This window comes from Scardinius erythrophthalmus (assembly GCF_964197995.2).
Source record: "Scardinius erythrophthalmus genome assembly, chromosome: 11".
Classification (NCBI taxonomy): domain Eukaryota; kingdom Metazoa; phylum Chordata; class Actinopteri; order Cypriniformes; family Leuciscidae; genus Scardinius; species Scardinius erythrophthalmus.
Window position 1 is genome coordinate 2891799 of NC_138231.1, and position 16732 is coordinate 2908530.

A 16732-nucleotide genomic window follows, 5' to 3' on the forward strand; every position below is an offset into this window, starting at 1 on the left:
CTACAGTCAAGTGAGAGCAAATCTTCAAATGCATCAACTTTTTGCCAGCGATGAAGATCTTTATTAGTTGAACATCTTCGTAAGCTGTCTGTGAATGAATGATTCCACAGGACGATATAGACCTTATGCACCAGAGAAACAAGGGCGCCGCCATCTTTGGAAAATTGTCTTTTAACTTCCGTTTTGCGGTCGCTCTGTATATTTATATGGCATTTCTGTCCAGGAGTAATTAGCTTTTTAAGTGGATTTACTTAATGTAAAGTTAACGAAAGTTATCATGAGGACTGTAATGTTTAAAGCAGATGACTTAACAAATGTAAATCGACCGGGAAGATTTTAAAACGAGCCGTTCATTAATAAACACGCAAAACGCTGTGAAAATACAGACCGGAAGTCAAAAGACAATGAGCGCAGCGCTGAAAAGGGGCGGAGCTACATAAGGTCTATAGGCTATTCGATTTCATTTCACTCAGGTAAGCCTACATTTTACAACCAAACAGATTACTACGCCACGATACTAGAAAGTATGACATTACCCGTTTTTTGGACGTATAAATTAATTTACATTAAATAAAGCTACCATTGTTCACAGTTAATGAACACCCGCCATCCCGCGGTAGTTTGTGTGTATTGTTGCGCAGTGGCGTGCGAACTCGACTTGAAAACGAATGCCTTTGCCTGCCGTTGACAGTTAACCAGTTTAAACATGCTTGCAGAAATATACATTTGATTATATTTTGGAGAACAGTCAGAAGAAGAACCGTCGATGTACTTTTTTTTTTTTTTTTTTTTTTTTGTGTGTGTTCAGATGTTCAGTAGCAGCAGGGGCGGAGTGGGACCAAAAAATCTACCGGGAAATTTCGTAGACCACCGGCCCTCGGTGGTAAAAAAAAAAAAAAAAAAAAAAAAAAAAAAACCTTTGATAAAAAATATAGCAGTGAATGAGAGAATATTAAATAGATTTTTTTTTGTTCCTCTATAGTTTTTTCACAACTTTCTAAAAGAGTAAAAAAATTGCGAGAGATGGATAACGGCAGTCAGAAGAACTCAGAAGAGAGAAATATACATCACTTTGTCATCACTCCCACAGACGCAGCATTAGAAACCCTCACAGCAGCATTAACTCGTTTTTTGTAATTTTATTAAAGGTAATATAATATAAAATAGTGTTATAAATGTAAATACATATTTTTTTAAATTGAAAATATAAAAAAAAACTTTCCAGGATTTATGCGGATGATGACCGTTAAAACGTGTCATCATCACCCTGTTGAAAAGGGTCCATGGCATTTTCACGGTGACACGACACCTTGCTCGTTAGCTTCTGCTAGTGTTAACCTGTATACACTTAACATAGCAGCAGCAGCCAAGGGAGGTTACTCGTTTTAAAACTAGGAAATCTGCCACTAGTAGATAGTCACTCAATAGTAAACTTTTTATTTGTCTCATATTTACCACAGCTACTTTCAAATTACACAAGCTTTTGGCTGGCTGGCTGCATAGCTGGTGCTAATTCCCATCTGTGCCTAGCTTTGACAACATGTGCTTCAGTTTATTTCACCTGTAGTATCTTTGCTTGTTGATGCCCGGAACATGTCTGTTATTTTGGAGCATTTCACTGCCTCTTCCTCCATAATTTTTTTCCTTTTGAGTCTGACCTTCTCAGAGCCAGATTTTTTAACGCTTGTGCTTGGCCACTAAATATTTAATATTCAATAATTTTAATGATCACAATTAAAGTTTTAATTTTATTAAATTGAACAAGCGCAACATTCAGCATTCAATCAAATATTCTAAAAGATGTAGGCTATTATTAGCCTACTAATAAGGTTATTTCAACATAATATTTCGTTATTTCGACATTTATGTGCGTGCAACAAGCAAGATGTGCATTTGTAAATCCGGTAATGAGTGCATTGATTTTTAGTAATAAATTAGTGTTTTCTGACAGTGTCGGGTGTCGGCTGCAAAGATTTAAGTTGACGATCGCCATATATAGTGAACGCGCCTATATAGAGAGAAATGCATGATTACGTAATCAGAGAGTAGCCTTTTTCTTTTCGTTTTGAATTATTTCGTTTAAAGTTATTTCAAGCTTTGTGTATTTGATGTGTTTCTCATGTCTGTGTGAGGCATACACTGAGTTTCGTTAACTTAGTTCGGATGAGATGCGCTCAGTTAACGTGCAATGCAATTGACCGCGCGGGCGCCTCCATGATTAGGCTATATTGTCTGTTTGTTATATTTGCTTATTATTAAATCCAGGCATTTGGTTGATAAAAAAAGATTAAAATTAAGATACAATTTATACAAAACGAAATTCACTTTAATGAAAGGTTTTCTACAAAACAAAACTGAATGAAATGGTCAAAATCATGTCTGTCTGACCCACCCACTCCAAGTCTCTCGATATATAGCGCATCATATCTTACTTGTGCTGTTCACTTTTCATAAATAAACATAAATGGAAAAGAAATAACATTATAATATTTTAACAAATATGAAACTAAATGTGCTTATTTAATGGCTACACCAGTAGGCCTACAGACTCTCTATTTGTGCAAATTGCTGCACATTCATTTAATTCTGAATTTTGCACAAGTTGAAAGGCGTTTGTTCAAATCAAGTTCACGGATAATTGTGCGTGCATTTATTAATCATTATGATACTAAAATCATAAAAATGCTATGTACTAAAAATCAGATGAGCCCAGAATATGAACGCAACGTTTAATTACAGCAATTTCCTCCCATAGAAAACCATTAGGCCTAAGAACGCTTAATGTAGGCTAGCTTAATGCAGATTAGAATGCCCCCTTATTATGTCGAAATAACGACTTATTATGTCGAAATAACGAGATATTATGTTGAAATAACGTCTTAATATCTCGAAATAACAAGATAAGTTTTCTTTTTGCTTCAAAATGCGGTTCAGGGCTTCCATAGAATAGCCTACAGCCTGAATATAGCCTAATTGCTTCCAGAAATTATTTTTGGGGGTGCTTTGGTCTTTCTTGGGGGTGCTGAAGCACCTGCTAGCCCCTCCCTAGAGCCGCCCATGCTCAGCGCCACCTTTCAGTTTTCTTTTTTGCCTTTCCATCATTTAACTCACTCTCACGGACGTTAGACTTCCAAGACGTGACGAGGAAAAAGAGGTGTTCGGCGGCTTTTTACATCAAAGGCCGACCCGATTTTGGGAGGGGCCGCTCACTGATCCCCCTATGTTTTTGAAAATCCTATAGACATGGTTGGACCTGCCGAACGGGTTGAGCACTTTTATATACTGTGTTGAGCAGAGAGTCTGCACAGTTTGACCAGCGAGAAGCGGCCGCACATCAGGCCGCCAGACGGTGTTGCTAAAATAACTCGCAATGTATAACTATTATCAGACCGGCCCTCCGCGGCCTCAAAACACTACCGGCCCACCGGGAAAAGTCCCGACTCTCCCGATTGCCACTCCGCCCCTGAGTAGCAGTCATGAGCGCGAGCACATGTGAAGAGTTTTTAACTCTTCTCTGTAAATAAATTTGAATGCAACACTGCAGATTCATTTTATTTCGAAATTTTATAATAATCCAAATGTAGTTGTATAAGTTAATATTCTACAAACCAGAGGACAGGCAATGATTTTCGAGCTATACAGATGGCAGAAATAATGCTTATGTCTCTCTTCTGTTTTTGTTGCAAAGATAGCTGATAATAATAGTCATTTAAATAAACAAAATCTAAATATATCATTTTATATATAGCCTACGACTTCAGAGGCAAAAGCCTCTAAGTACCATCTGAAATTTTCTTCTAAAAGAGCATTTTTATCAAGCTTGTATGTTTATGTTCACACTTAAATGGCAATGAAAAGTAGCCTACCTATTAATTGTCATTAAAGTGAAATTACTAACCTTAAATATACGAGCTTGATACAAATGATTGTTTTAGAAGAAAATTTCAGATGGCACTCAGAGGCTTTTGCATCATGAAGTCTTCATATATATATATATATATATATATATATATATATATATATATATATATATATATATATATATATATATATATATATGTGTGTGTATATATATATGTATATATATATATATGTTGTTTTGGTTGTTGTTGTTGTGTTTCCTTGCCTTCCTACTATGTAAAGCGACCTTGGGTTTGAGAAAGGCGCTATATAAAATAACTTATATATATATATATAGGCCTATATGATCCGAAGTAACTAGTTACTCACTACTTGAGTAGTTTTTTCATTGGATACTTTTTTACTCTTACTCAAGTAACTATTAAGATTATTACTTTTACTTTTACTTTGAGTAAATATTTCTATAAGTACTTGTACTTTTACTTGAGTACAGTTTTTGGGTACTCTACCCACCTCTGCGGATTGATATAGTCTTGGTCTGGAGCTTCAGACTGCCCCACATTCCCCAAAGGCTCTCAATTAAAGCGCACTGCAGTTCCATTTGTCACCACAGATTTACATTGGAAAACTGTGGGGCGCTGTAGAGCTTGGGAGGGGCTCCAAGTTTATCTACAAGAGGAGATGATGATTAGACACTTTTTGTTTGGTACTGTCCCATATTTATTGTTTCTCTCTCGCTCTGTTTCAGGTCCACAACGGTCCGCCACATGAGTCTAATTTTGGTTATGCCTACGCCAAACGCATGATTGATGTCCACAACCGGTCAGTGTCAAAGTTCATTGGTTATGAGATTTTCTTGGGTGTATCACATGAAAGCATGTCTGTCACATTTTGAAAAAAAGTCTTTTCGATGTATATAATGAATTATTATTTTTATGACAGTGATGAGAATTTGTGATGAATGTGTGTGATTGTCATGAAAATAATGTCAAAATAAATGCATCATTATTTGATTTGGGGTCGAAATAGTTGTTGAAAGAAACAAATCATTGTGTGTTTTACCATTAGGTCGTGCTTTGAGAAGTACGGTCGGAGATACACAGCCGTCATCCCTACCAATGTTTTTGGACCACATGACAACTTCAACATTGAGGACGGTCACGTGCTTCCAGGATTGATCCACAAGACATACCTGGCAAAGAGTGAGACGCGTTTAACTTTCCGCAAAAATCCAGAGCATAGAAAAATGAAGTCAAAATATCCCAGAAATGGCTTTTGACATTGAGTCTGAGCTGTAGTGATCCTGAGATAAAGCACAGCTGTCAATCATGACTCACACCCGTTTTTATAGCATCAAATAATTAACTAAAACCAAACTTACTGGAAAAACAAACACTTGAGCATACGCAAGTGTGATGAGTAGTACCCAAAATTACAGAAGTCATCTTTAAGGTATAATTTATTTATTTACTTATTTGGCTCGCGTCCCATTTATACTGACGCAAAATGTTTTGGCTTCACTTTTCTGTGTGTGACACACTTGATCTAGAGCCTCATTCAAGCAGAGTTCTGTTCACATGTTAAACGTGTTTCGTGTGTTTGTGTGTTTTGTAGAGGAAGGTAAACCTCTGCAGGTCTGGGGTTCAGGTCGTCCTCTACGGCAGTTCATCTACTCTCTGGATCTGGCTCGTCTGTTTGTGTGGGTTTTGAGGGATTATGACGAGGTGGAGCCCATCATTCTGTCAGGTACTCGACCGGTGTCAAATTTAGTGAGTTAGTTCACTCAAGAATGAATATTCTTCCATTAATTACCTGCCCTTATGTCGTTCCAAACCCGTAAGACTTTCGTTCATCTTCGGAACATAAATGAAGATATTTTTGATGAAATCAGAGAGATTTCTGTCCCTCCATTGACAGCAACGCAACTACCACTTTGACGCTGCAAAAGGTTCATAAAGAGATCATAAAAATAATCCATATGAGTGGTTGAAAATTTTCTGAAGAGACACGATCGCTTTATATTATGAACATTGAATTTAGGCTTTTATCCTCATATAAACATCCATCAACTCACTCATCAGTTATGGTAAACGAAAGCTCAAGCATGTTCGTTTTCGCTTGATGTGCGAGATGTGAGGTTCATTCTCGTGTTACGCATCATGTTTGAGCTTCAGCAAGAACCAATGAGGTTCATTCTCGTGTTACGCATCATGTTTGAGCTTCAGCAAGAACCAATAAAGTTCATTCTCGTGTTACGCATCACTTTTGAGCTTCTCAGGAACCAATGAGGTTCAGTCTCGTGTTACGCAGCACGTTTGAGCTTCAGCAAAAGGTTTGTTCATTAAGCAGGTTTGGTTGAGCTTCTGTTTATGTTCGCTGATTAATGTTTATATGTGAATAAAAGATTCAATTCAATCTGTTCATCATATAATGCGATCATGTCTCTCAGAAAATTTGGACTAAACCACTCAATTCACACGGATTAATTTCACGATCTCTTTACCTTTTTGAAGCGTCAAAGTGGTAGTTGCGTAGCTGTCAATGGAAGGGACGGAAATCTCTCAGATTTCATCAAAAAGATCTTCATTTATGTTCTGAAGATGAACTGAAGTCTTACAGGTTTGGAACGACATGAGGGTGAGTAATTAATGGAAGAATTTACATTTTTTGGTGAACTATCCTTTTAAGATTTAAAAAAAATCTTAAACAAGATCTATAATAGTGTAACAAAACTATTAATTATAATTTTTAAATGTCTTCATTTTGGGGATGGAAAACAGTAATCGTGATATGGCATAATAATAATACTTCAAAAAGGCGAGTAAATGTGAACTGATTAGCCTAAACATGAAGGGAATTAACACAGAATGTCACATGAAGGAAATAAATCTGAATCTAAATGAATCTGAGTTATCTCATTTGTTTATCTTTCTCTGTTTCTTTAGTTGGAGAGGAGGATGAGTTGTCCATAAAGGACTCTGCGAACGCTGTTGTTGAAGCAATGGGTTTCAAAGGTGACGTGATCGTATCCTTTCACACACAATTACTCTTCTCAATGCTCATGAAGAATTATTTTTACAGAACCTTAATCTTTGTTCTGTGGAACACAAAATAAGGTAATTTGCAGATTTTTCTTAACTGTTGAGCTTCAAAAAGCATCATAAAAGTAGTCCTTGAATGACGTGAACTACCTTTTATACACAAACCTTAACTAACCGCTCTCAGTATGACACTAGTAAAGCAGACGGTCAATTCAAGAAAACCGCCAGTAACGCCAAACTACGCAAATATCTGCCAGACTTCAAGTTCACACCGTTCAAAGCAGGTGATCAATCTTCACTTCTCGCTTCAGCAATTACTAAATATTCTTCTATAGTAGTCAAAAGAACAGTCATTAAAAGTGCTTTTATTTTTTCCAGCTATGAAGGAGACGTGTGACTGGTTTATGGCCAATTATGACATCGCCCGTAAATGAAGATCTTCACATCTCATTGGCTGTGGGGAGTTTGAACTTTTCAGTGCTGGAAAGTGGCATTTTCAAATGCATTTATTGAAGTCCCCATGAAATCATGAAATGGATTTTAGTATGAATATGTTAGCCTTACTAATGTCTATAAGCTAGTGAACTCCAAAACAATGACAAAATTCATATTAAGAAGATATAAACATTTGAAACTTAGTCTTTCACTACTGCCAATAAGGATCAATGATTTTGATGACATCACTCTGCACGTCAGCGCTTCATCAGATTTCCTGTCCAATCAAATGTTCTAGAATCTGAAGCTCCGCCCCCTACATTATAAATAGACGCTGAAGCGGCGGCACATGGTGCACTATATAGGGGATAGGGAACGACTCAGACAGTGTAAATATGCTTTCCTTTGGGACGAATGAAGTTCTACATTTTATAAACATGGTAATACACTGTTTAATCATGATACTTGTAGGAAAACGATGGTTATATAAACAGTAATTGATCCCAAAACAATGGTTAATTTTTCTAAAGATCGGTGAACAGTCTTACAAACTCGATAGCTTACAAATTATTTTACATTTTTGTGTGAAGCGCATTGTATTGCTGCTGTGTATGAAATGCGCTATACAAATAAATTTGCCTTGCCTTGCCTTACAAAAGCTACAGTAAAAACTACATCAACACTAATGTTGGCTAGCAAGCGAGCGGAGGCAAACGGCTTTGCCCTTTGTTTACATAATAGCAACAACATAAAACGTATTATTTGTAGTTGCGTTTTCTATTAACAGTTCCAATTTTACAATACAATTTATGATCCACAAACAACAGATTGTCCTGACAAAGTGAGAACGACACCGTTTCAGGAGAAGCTTTTGTGCGTAGCTGCTTTGTACTCTTTTAGTTTCTGGAAGCTGTTCTCCATAGAATGTGCAGCGCACAGATAAACGTTGGGGTTATAATGTTCACGAACAGCGTTTCAAATAAATTTGAACCTTTCTTAAGTTCATCAGCCTCCGGAAGGCCAAACAAATGAGTTTTGGAAACGGGGTGGTCTCTTTGACAGCAATAACACCTAGCCGCGTTTCCAATACCTTTCAAATTGAAATTGCGAATTGAAAATACGCTTAATGGACACACGTAGGGTAGAGTGGGGGAAAACGCCCCCCCTTAAGGAAAATGTGGCATTACAGTGAAACAAAACATAAATGTGACTTGAATTGCCATCCCGGTTTTGAGTGACTATGGCAGGAGTTATTCACCAAATATTAAAATTGCTCAGCCTTCTTAATTAATTAGCATTTTGACTGAAAATATTTCTGTACAAAGGGGGCGTTTTGCCCCAGCGGTGGAGTAAAATGCCCCCTTTCTTACAAACCAGTTTGCTTCATAGATCAACAGCAAAATAACAGACAATAGTTTTTAATCTCTAAAAGTAAAAGGCAAGTAATGTAAAAATATGTATATATATTCATATTTATTTCAGCAATGTCCAAAATAGCCAAATTTAACTACCTTCCATCAGTGAGCTAACTTTGCTAACAAGCTAGCTAGTAAATGCTCACTTGAGGTAATTTTTTCATGTTTTGTTCAAATATTTTGATTTTACCACCTAGTTATACTGCATTAAGTGTAAAACAAAGGATTTGATTGACAGAAATATTTTATTATAGTAATTATGATAGAGAGAAACTATGACCCCAGAGGGGGCGTTTTACCCCTCAGCGTAGGGGGCGTTTTACCCCACAAGCTATGACTTAAAAAAAAAATAATAATAATAATATAATTATATTTCTTATAAATAACATATGATCTCAAACTACAGACTTCACTATTCATCTATCATACATCACTGTGATATCATGAAGAACAATATTCTCTTAAACACTTGTTTACTAATATCTGAAAATTATAGCATTTACCCTGTAATCCTCTTCTCTTCAAATATGTCGCTGGTGTCAGCTTCTCCATAGAGATTTGTATATCCCCGTTTTCAACGTAGTGCATAGCAACAGTAAAAATGTATATTGACTACTTTTAGTGGTTATTTTGGGAAAAACAGGTGGGGGGCGTTTTACCCCAGGGGGGCGTTTTCCCCTACTCTACCCTAATTTTCTCAAAAACTCCCATTTATCGCAAAAAAGTTTATACGCTCGCATGAGGCTGTTTTTCAGGCAATTCGAGAAAGAAATATTGCGCAAAACTGCAATGGAAACAGTTTTGCGCATTTGCAGGTCACCTGACGTAGATGACGCGGTGTTTGGACAGAATACGAGACCGAGTTCTTTATTAAATTCATAAAAGACAAAATAATTACAGGAATAATGGATTCTAAACCTCAAATAAATGCCACAATCAAGACCTCGAAGCAGAAATGAGGGAGAAACACCCAGAAACACCTCATATGTGCCGCTCACAAGTATAATAAGGGTCGTTCCTTACCATTAATGCTTGGAAAACACACATACGTCTCCTTCCATTAATAATAATGGCTAGTGTGGTGGCTGGGATATAAACGTAAGTGCGAACTTATTCAATAGAATTAGACTTCTAGAATGTTCTTTCCAGTGCAAAAAATAATATTTTTAATTTAATTAGACAACATTTTAAGGAAGTGTAGTGCAAATCTTTATATAATTATACTTCCATTATAGTTAACTTTCTTTCCAGTGCAAAACAATACATAAAAAAACAGCTAATAAAGAAAATATAAAATATTGAACTCAAATACTGCATTCAAGCAATAGCAATACAAGTATGTATATTTTGTGCTCTTTTCTTTTTCGCCGGTGTGGTGAAGTATCCGGTCACTCTATAGTGATGGGTCCGTCCGGGCATAGGACTCCATTAGTATGCCAGTAGTATGCCTGATCTAAATCTGTTCTTGCGATAACTTGTAGCTAACGTGAGCTGTTTTAGTGTTATTATGTGGTAGCTTTATGTAGAATGCTAAATCCCGTGGCTATATGCAGGGTAAGATTAAATTAAATTGTATATTGTATATGTAAATTGTGTATATTCTATAGCTAATATTTAAAATCTCAAGTTGCGTCAATAGCAGGAGAAAGACTGCAAAATTTAAAAAATACTACTGTTATTGTGTCACGAACATAGACTGTAAAAAAAGATGGACGACGCCCCTTCGCTCTCTTCCATTGATGAGAACTGAAGCCGCCAGAGTCCCGATATGGCGCTGACATATTGGAACTTGAGTCTGCGCAGTAGCGATTTCGGGACCAGACCTGCGCAGTAGTGAGCAGGAAGTAAAGCCGCGAAATCAACGCTCCGCCCTCACCCTCGCAGGGAAAGTGCATTCTGCACACTTTTTAAAAAATTGATTGCAGTACGACAAGAGGCTTGTTAAAATAAAGTAAATACAATCTCCTCAGTCCTCCGAAGATCCCGAAAAAAATGTCTTCGCTCGGAGAATCTGTCAATCACAGCTGTCAATCATGACGTTACACCCCCGCATCACGTAACTAACTAAAAACCAACTTATTTTTGAAACAGATACTAGAACTTACATCAGCGTGATAAAAACGACAGCAAATGAAAGAAACCACCTTTGGAAAAAAGATATTTCAAGTGTAATTTAATTGTTTAGTTGGTCTCGCGTCCCGTTGAATAACATGGGGAGGCGGGGCTTATGACCTATACTAGGACCAGTCACCGGGGGGCGATCGAGACGTTTTGGCTTCACTTTTCAGGGCTTGTGCGGCACGCTTGGTCACGAAATGTAGTTTTAAGAGGTTTTCAGTCGAGAATGTAGTTGTTTTAATCTCAAATATGTTGTTTGTTTATACAGATAGTGCCTATTTAATATAGAGTGACCGGATACTTCACCACACCGGCCGCTCGGAGGTAGTCATTTTTACATTTCCCGCTGTTGTCAGTTGTACAGAACGGTTGGCAACTCTCCAGGCCGCACACATTTTTTGCGTATACCGTGGGCGGAGATTATTTAATTGAAGTAACATTATGACTTCATAAAGCCTGGAAAAAAATGTGTTGTAGTCCAAACGAGCCATTTGTTATAGTTGTTAAATAGGTGATTCAGTTAAATAAAATATCTCCCTTTGGAGAAGACTTTGAGTTTTGTAACCTTGCAGATCTTTTTTTATGCTCAAACAGCAGCATTACAGACTAACTAAAGTTGAAAAAGTGAATAAGCATACATGGGTTTCTTGTATACAAACAATACCGGATGCGCACGCATCCAGGAGGCAAAAAAACGCTATCTGTTATGCCGAGTTTTGTAAAAGAACATTGTAATTAACGTGGATTTCGCATTGTTTGTAATTTCTTGTTGACTCAATAATAAACTGAAATTTCAGAGTTGGATCTGTTTGTTTGTGTTTCATATTAATATAACATTATGTAAAACGTCCAACTGTTGACGAATCGAAATCCAGACATACTGTGATGCATGTATGAATTATCATGTTAGACTACGTTAGTAATGTAATAGCCAATGTTAGCAGTGCAGCATCTATAGAGCCCGAATTTGCTTTTATATAAGTTAACCTTGTTTACGTTACTTCACGACCTGAAACATTTCATGATTGCACACATATAACGTTACTTTACTGTAAATCAAAGATTTGACGTTGGATTATGTGGGAAGCCTTAGTACCTCCGACCGTGGCAATTATATTAAAAAACTTACTCTCAGCAATGGTGAGATCTGGCCGGATCCCTACGCAATACATGACGATCTTTGGATTGTGGATGACAAGAAGTGGCCGGCAATTGTATGGCCTGATATATATAATTTATCTTATTCAGACACTAAGTGTGTATACAAGAGAAATGATTAGAGCGTACAAATCCCTTGATGCATACAACTACGTGCTATGTGGTCATGTGCAGCTCGTCAAATTATGAATAGAAAGAATATATACAACTTCCTCCTTCTGTCCCACTCTTCCATTTGCCTAGATTTGGAATTACTTGCAACATGTATAATTTAAATGAGCAGATAAAACACAACAGATAGGCCTGCATGTAAATAAATTACGCAACAACTCCATGGCATTTTGACTTGGCGACAACACCACCACTATGCTACTAGCCTAAACCCTTTACTCCAGTACGAAAACCGCGGGTCTTTTTGCCTCCTGGATGCGTGCGCAAGCAGTGATGACGTCGCCGAGAAAATCCAATACATAGACTGTAAAAAATAGGTATAGTACCCCTTTAAAATTGAATTAAGTGGTTAAGTTGATCGACAACACAGCTAATGTGACAACACTCCTAAGTATGAGGATTATAATTATTAATATGGGGATAATTAGACAGAAAACAGATGTCTACATTCACAAACAGCATCGCAGTTATAAAGCTCTCGACCTGTAATTGGAAGCAGAGTTTCTTGTTTGCAGAACATGTGGACTGAATAAATCCTATCTTGCGCAAAATATGCAAGCTGACTTTTAGTGCAATCTATATATTTTATTTATAATACAAATGTAATTTATGTCTTTTAGTTTGTTCATAGATTTAAAGCGCAGTTGTTGGAGAGTGCGAATGTGTGAACGAGCTCGTGTAAGAACGAGCTTATGAATTAATCTGGAAATAAAGCTAAATAACTGAGAAAAATGAGAAATAGTCCTCAGATGCATGTCCATACATTTATAGCAAAACATCTAGCATTAAATCGATCTCAACCAGATTCATTAACAGTAGTTATTACTCCACCACCTGCGTGACATTAACCAACGTGTTTCAACAACCAATTTGCGACAATATGGTTTCTGGAAATAGTCATGACTTGACTCGCTAGTTGATTTCTTCAACAATGTATCATACTATTGTAGTTGAGCACGAGTTATGTGACTGTAAGGGAAACTCACTCCAGATGAGGAACAGACATACCCCCTGTTGAAACATCTGTGTTGTTGAACACTCCCTTGCAAGATGTTGATGTGTTGCCATCACTCGAACCAGCTAAGCTAGTTCTGTACCTTCAAATGCTGTACAGTAGACCAGTGGAATTACACCAGAGTTTATGGACGGTGTCTGAGAGACTTCACATGTGGAGTAGCAGCCTGAACTCAGAATAATGTTATTTGGGAGTGTGACCATTAGAGGGCGTGCTTGTAAAACAAGTGGCCTTACCCCATAGACAGTGCCTTACCCTCAGAGTTAGCATTAGCAGAGTTGTTGTTGCCCAGGCTTGGTAGCAGATCCCGCTCCTGTAGATTGTACATAATTTGTGGATGGAAATACATAACTGGCTGATTTTAAAGTCTATTCAAATGGATTTTTTTTTCCTGGAATGGGATCAAATATGGACTTTTAATGAAGAATAAAAAAGTTGAATATTTGATAAATAATATTACTGTTTGTTAAATTCTATATCCACAAATGTCGTTTCACAAAATCTCTTCCAAATGTGAATGCATTAAAAAATGACTTTTCTTTATTTTGTAAATCCTTAAAGAAAATGTATAGCCTACAGTCCAGTCTGCTATTAACTTCTTTTCACTTATATCAGAATGTCAGTTGATATAAACCCCTATGTTAGGGAATTTGAATTGTTCTTAAGTTTGCTTATTTATTTTTTAGTTATATTTCCTTGGTTGAGTTCTTGTTTTATGTGCTTATTAATTTACATACATTATAGCTGATAGGGTCAAACCTTTTTGTTTAGATATCTGTTGCTTACTGCGTTTTAGTTAGGGAGGATTAATTCCTTCTCAGATTTTTTTGTAAGAAGGTGTAATGTGAAATGATCGTTTGTTATTTGGTATGTCTTTGTGTTTTGTATGGTTTGAAGTTTAAATAAATGTATAAAAAAAAAAAAAAGATCCCGCTCGTGTGTTCCTGTGTACCCTAGTGAAAAATAAATATACTAAAATGTATTTGAAATACATTTATTTTATGCTAAGTATTACTACAAATACATTTACACATTTATGTACTTATAATAAAAACCATGCAATTGCACGTTTGGTATACTAAGTCTGCTAAATTGGAACTAATTTTGTACTAAGTGTACTTTAGTTGTCCAGAAATAGTGATGAAGTTCAACTGAAGATATAAGTATATTTGATTGAGCTATTGCAAGTATACATTAGGGACACTTTAAATATCTTGCATTTTAAAGGCTGATACTATACAGAGATCATACTAATAGTGATATTTAAACACATTTTAGGCTTAATATTAATAAATGTGCATTGTGCAATAATGAAGTGCTCCAAAAAAAAGTTTAATTATAATATTTATATCAGTAGGCTAAGTCTCAAGCGATTTGTCAGTAAATATCAGTAGCACCTCAATGCAGTACAAAAGATCCGAGGGGAGGAGTCGGATCTCTAAGGGGTGGAGATTGGTAGGTTTAGGGGTGGGTCTAGGGATCAGGGGGTGGAGTTGGGTAGGTTTAGGTATGTAAGGTGGGAGGAGTTGGATCTGGATCCGACTCCTCCCCCCGGATCTTTTGTACTGCATTGAGGACCATCTCGTAAATATGGTAATGGATTTGTATACACTTAGTATGAAATAAATGCATTTTAAATACATTTTGGTATAGGTTTTTTTTCACTAGGGTAGACATCTGTAAATTGAGACACGTCTAGGGTGACCAGACGTCCCGAAATCTAAGCTGTTGTCCCGAATCCGGCCCTAATTGTCCCGAAAATTATACTTAAGGAAAATTTTGAGTAGTTATTGTCTGATAAAACATAAACTGTCCGTGGAGGTTGAGTCGTGCTGCTCATTATGTGCAGCATCTTTTTTGTTTCTTTTTTTGAAGTTCTACAAAGATACCGCAGATATGCATTGATAAGCTAATTTCATTATCATCGCGGGACTGTGTGCAAAAAAAATACTTCGGCCTAATATCTGATGTCGGGTTACACAAAGCAAATCATCTACACAATTATTTAGTGCTCTTAATTAATGACCGACAACTTAGTTGTTATAATAATTTTGGCATAAAGTTTATTAGCATTAGACTATAACCTGAAGGGTCTGATTTACACACTGTTACAACAGTCATTGTTTTTTGGGTTTTTTTTCACAATGACATTTCAGTTCATGATTTTATTGTAGTTTTTTTGTGTCAGACTAAAGACTAATGACAGACTGTTGATCTTTGAAAATAAAAATATTTTTGGTTCAGGTTTGAAATTCTTTTTTTTATTATTATTATAGGCTATGTAGTCTAATATCATAGTAGGCCTATGATGACTGATGGAAATGAGTGCTTTCTCCTTTAATTGTTGATGTCATGAGCCAACATGATTTTCTGTTCTGTCTCCTCTTCCCTTTTGCATTGTATTTGAATGGGAGAGATTTATTTTGACTTCTAAAAATCTTATTTAATCTTTATTGTAATTATTGCTTTCATGTCTATATTGTCACCCCAATTTATTTGTATAATCATGTTATTGTACTTAGCTGTGATTATTTTTGCCATTTTTTTTGTTGTCTTCGGCTCAGTATGTGGAGATGAGAGCACATGGTGACGAGTGCACATCATATTCATGTTGTAGAAAACCAGGGTGATTCACTCTCTAAGAGGCTGCTTATTTGGGTTTGTATCAAGTGTTTTGTATAATGATTTGTGCTCCCTATCAGATTGTGCTACCAGCATCATATTCATGTGGTTTGAGGCTTTTTTTCAACGTCCATACCTACCCCTCTCCTAACCCTACCCTTCAAACAATGCAAATATATTGTTGGGAGCACAATCAATCTGATGTTTTGTCAGCACACAGCTACTTAATGATGCTTTTCTGCTCTATCCTGAATAACGTGACGCTTCCATAACAGAGATGTAAAGCGCTGTTTCTCTGGCATTTTCAAAGGCGCATAAAATCTAATACTGTGGCTTGATACACAACGAAAGCCACATTTTAAACATCTTTTACTGAACCAATTTTATGGGCCTTATACTTCCTATCTGAGCCAATGCAGATGAATGAGCAAAGTTATTTCAGGGCAAGACCACCCTGATTGTAAAGCAAATTGTGATTGATTGGTCAGCGCAAATGGCTGTTATCTGATTGGCTTAAGAAGACAGTGGGGTGGAGTCCACTTATGTGTGGATTTGTCTGCACATCTTAAAGCTAGAAATGTTTAAAAATCCACAAATGATATATAATGATTCAGATTTGCAGAATCATGCAAATATAAAGGTTTACAGCAACATGTGTGACGTTATTGCCATAATGGTTAATGCATTATTCGTAGTGACCCGTGATAGATTTATTTCGTCTTTCCTAGAATGGGCAGTTTGTGACTTTCTGTAATAAACAACATACAACAGCACTGGTATCACAAACGTTCAGTGGCACAGTGTTAGTGTCGTGTCAGTGTTTCTGCGGCACATGCCAATGAAGACCGGATGTCACTTAATGTTAATACGGCCTCACCATGACTGGGAACCCTTAA

The 16732-nt window shown here is 36.6% G+C and overlaps 1 protein-coding gene across 2 annotated transcripts in view; it reads left to right on the forward strand.

The window, feature by feature from the left end:
* The window catches only part of LOC308698333 (GDP-L-fucose synthase-like), a 29105-nt gene extending 17433 nt beyond the window's left edge, over window positions 1-11672 (forward strand). For both annotated transcript variants that reach the window (XM_081378321.1, XM_081378320.1), the window contains exons 5-10: window positions 4610-4683; window positions 4930-5063; window positions 5476-5607; window positions 6807-6886; window positions 7087-7186; window positions 7281-11672. In XM_081378321.1, the coding sequence (XP_081234447.1) occupies window positions 4610-4683; window positions 4930-5063; window positions 5476-5607; window positions 6807-6886; window positions 7087-7186; window positions 7281-7336 (576 nt within the window). In that variant the 3' untranslated portion in view covers window positions 7337-11672. The remainder of the gene's footprint in view (window positions 1-4609; window positions 4684-4929; window positions 5064-5475; window positions 5608-6806; window positions 6887-7086; window positions 7187-7280) is intronic.
* Window positions 11673-16732: the final 5060 nt, after the last annotated feature.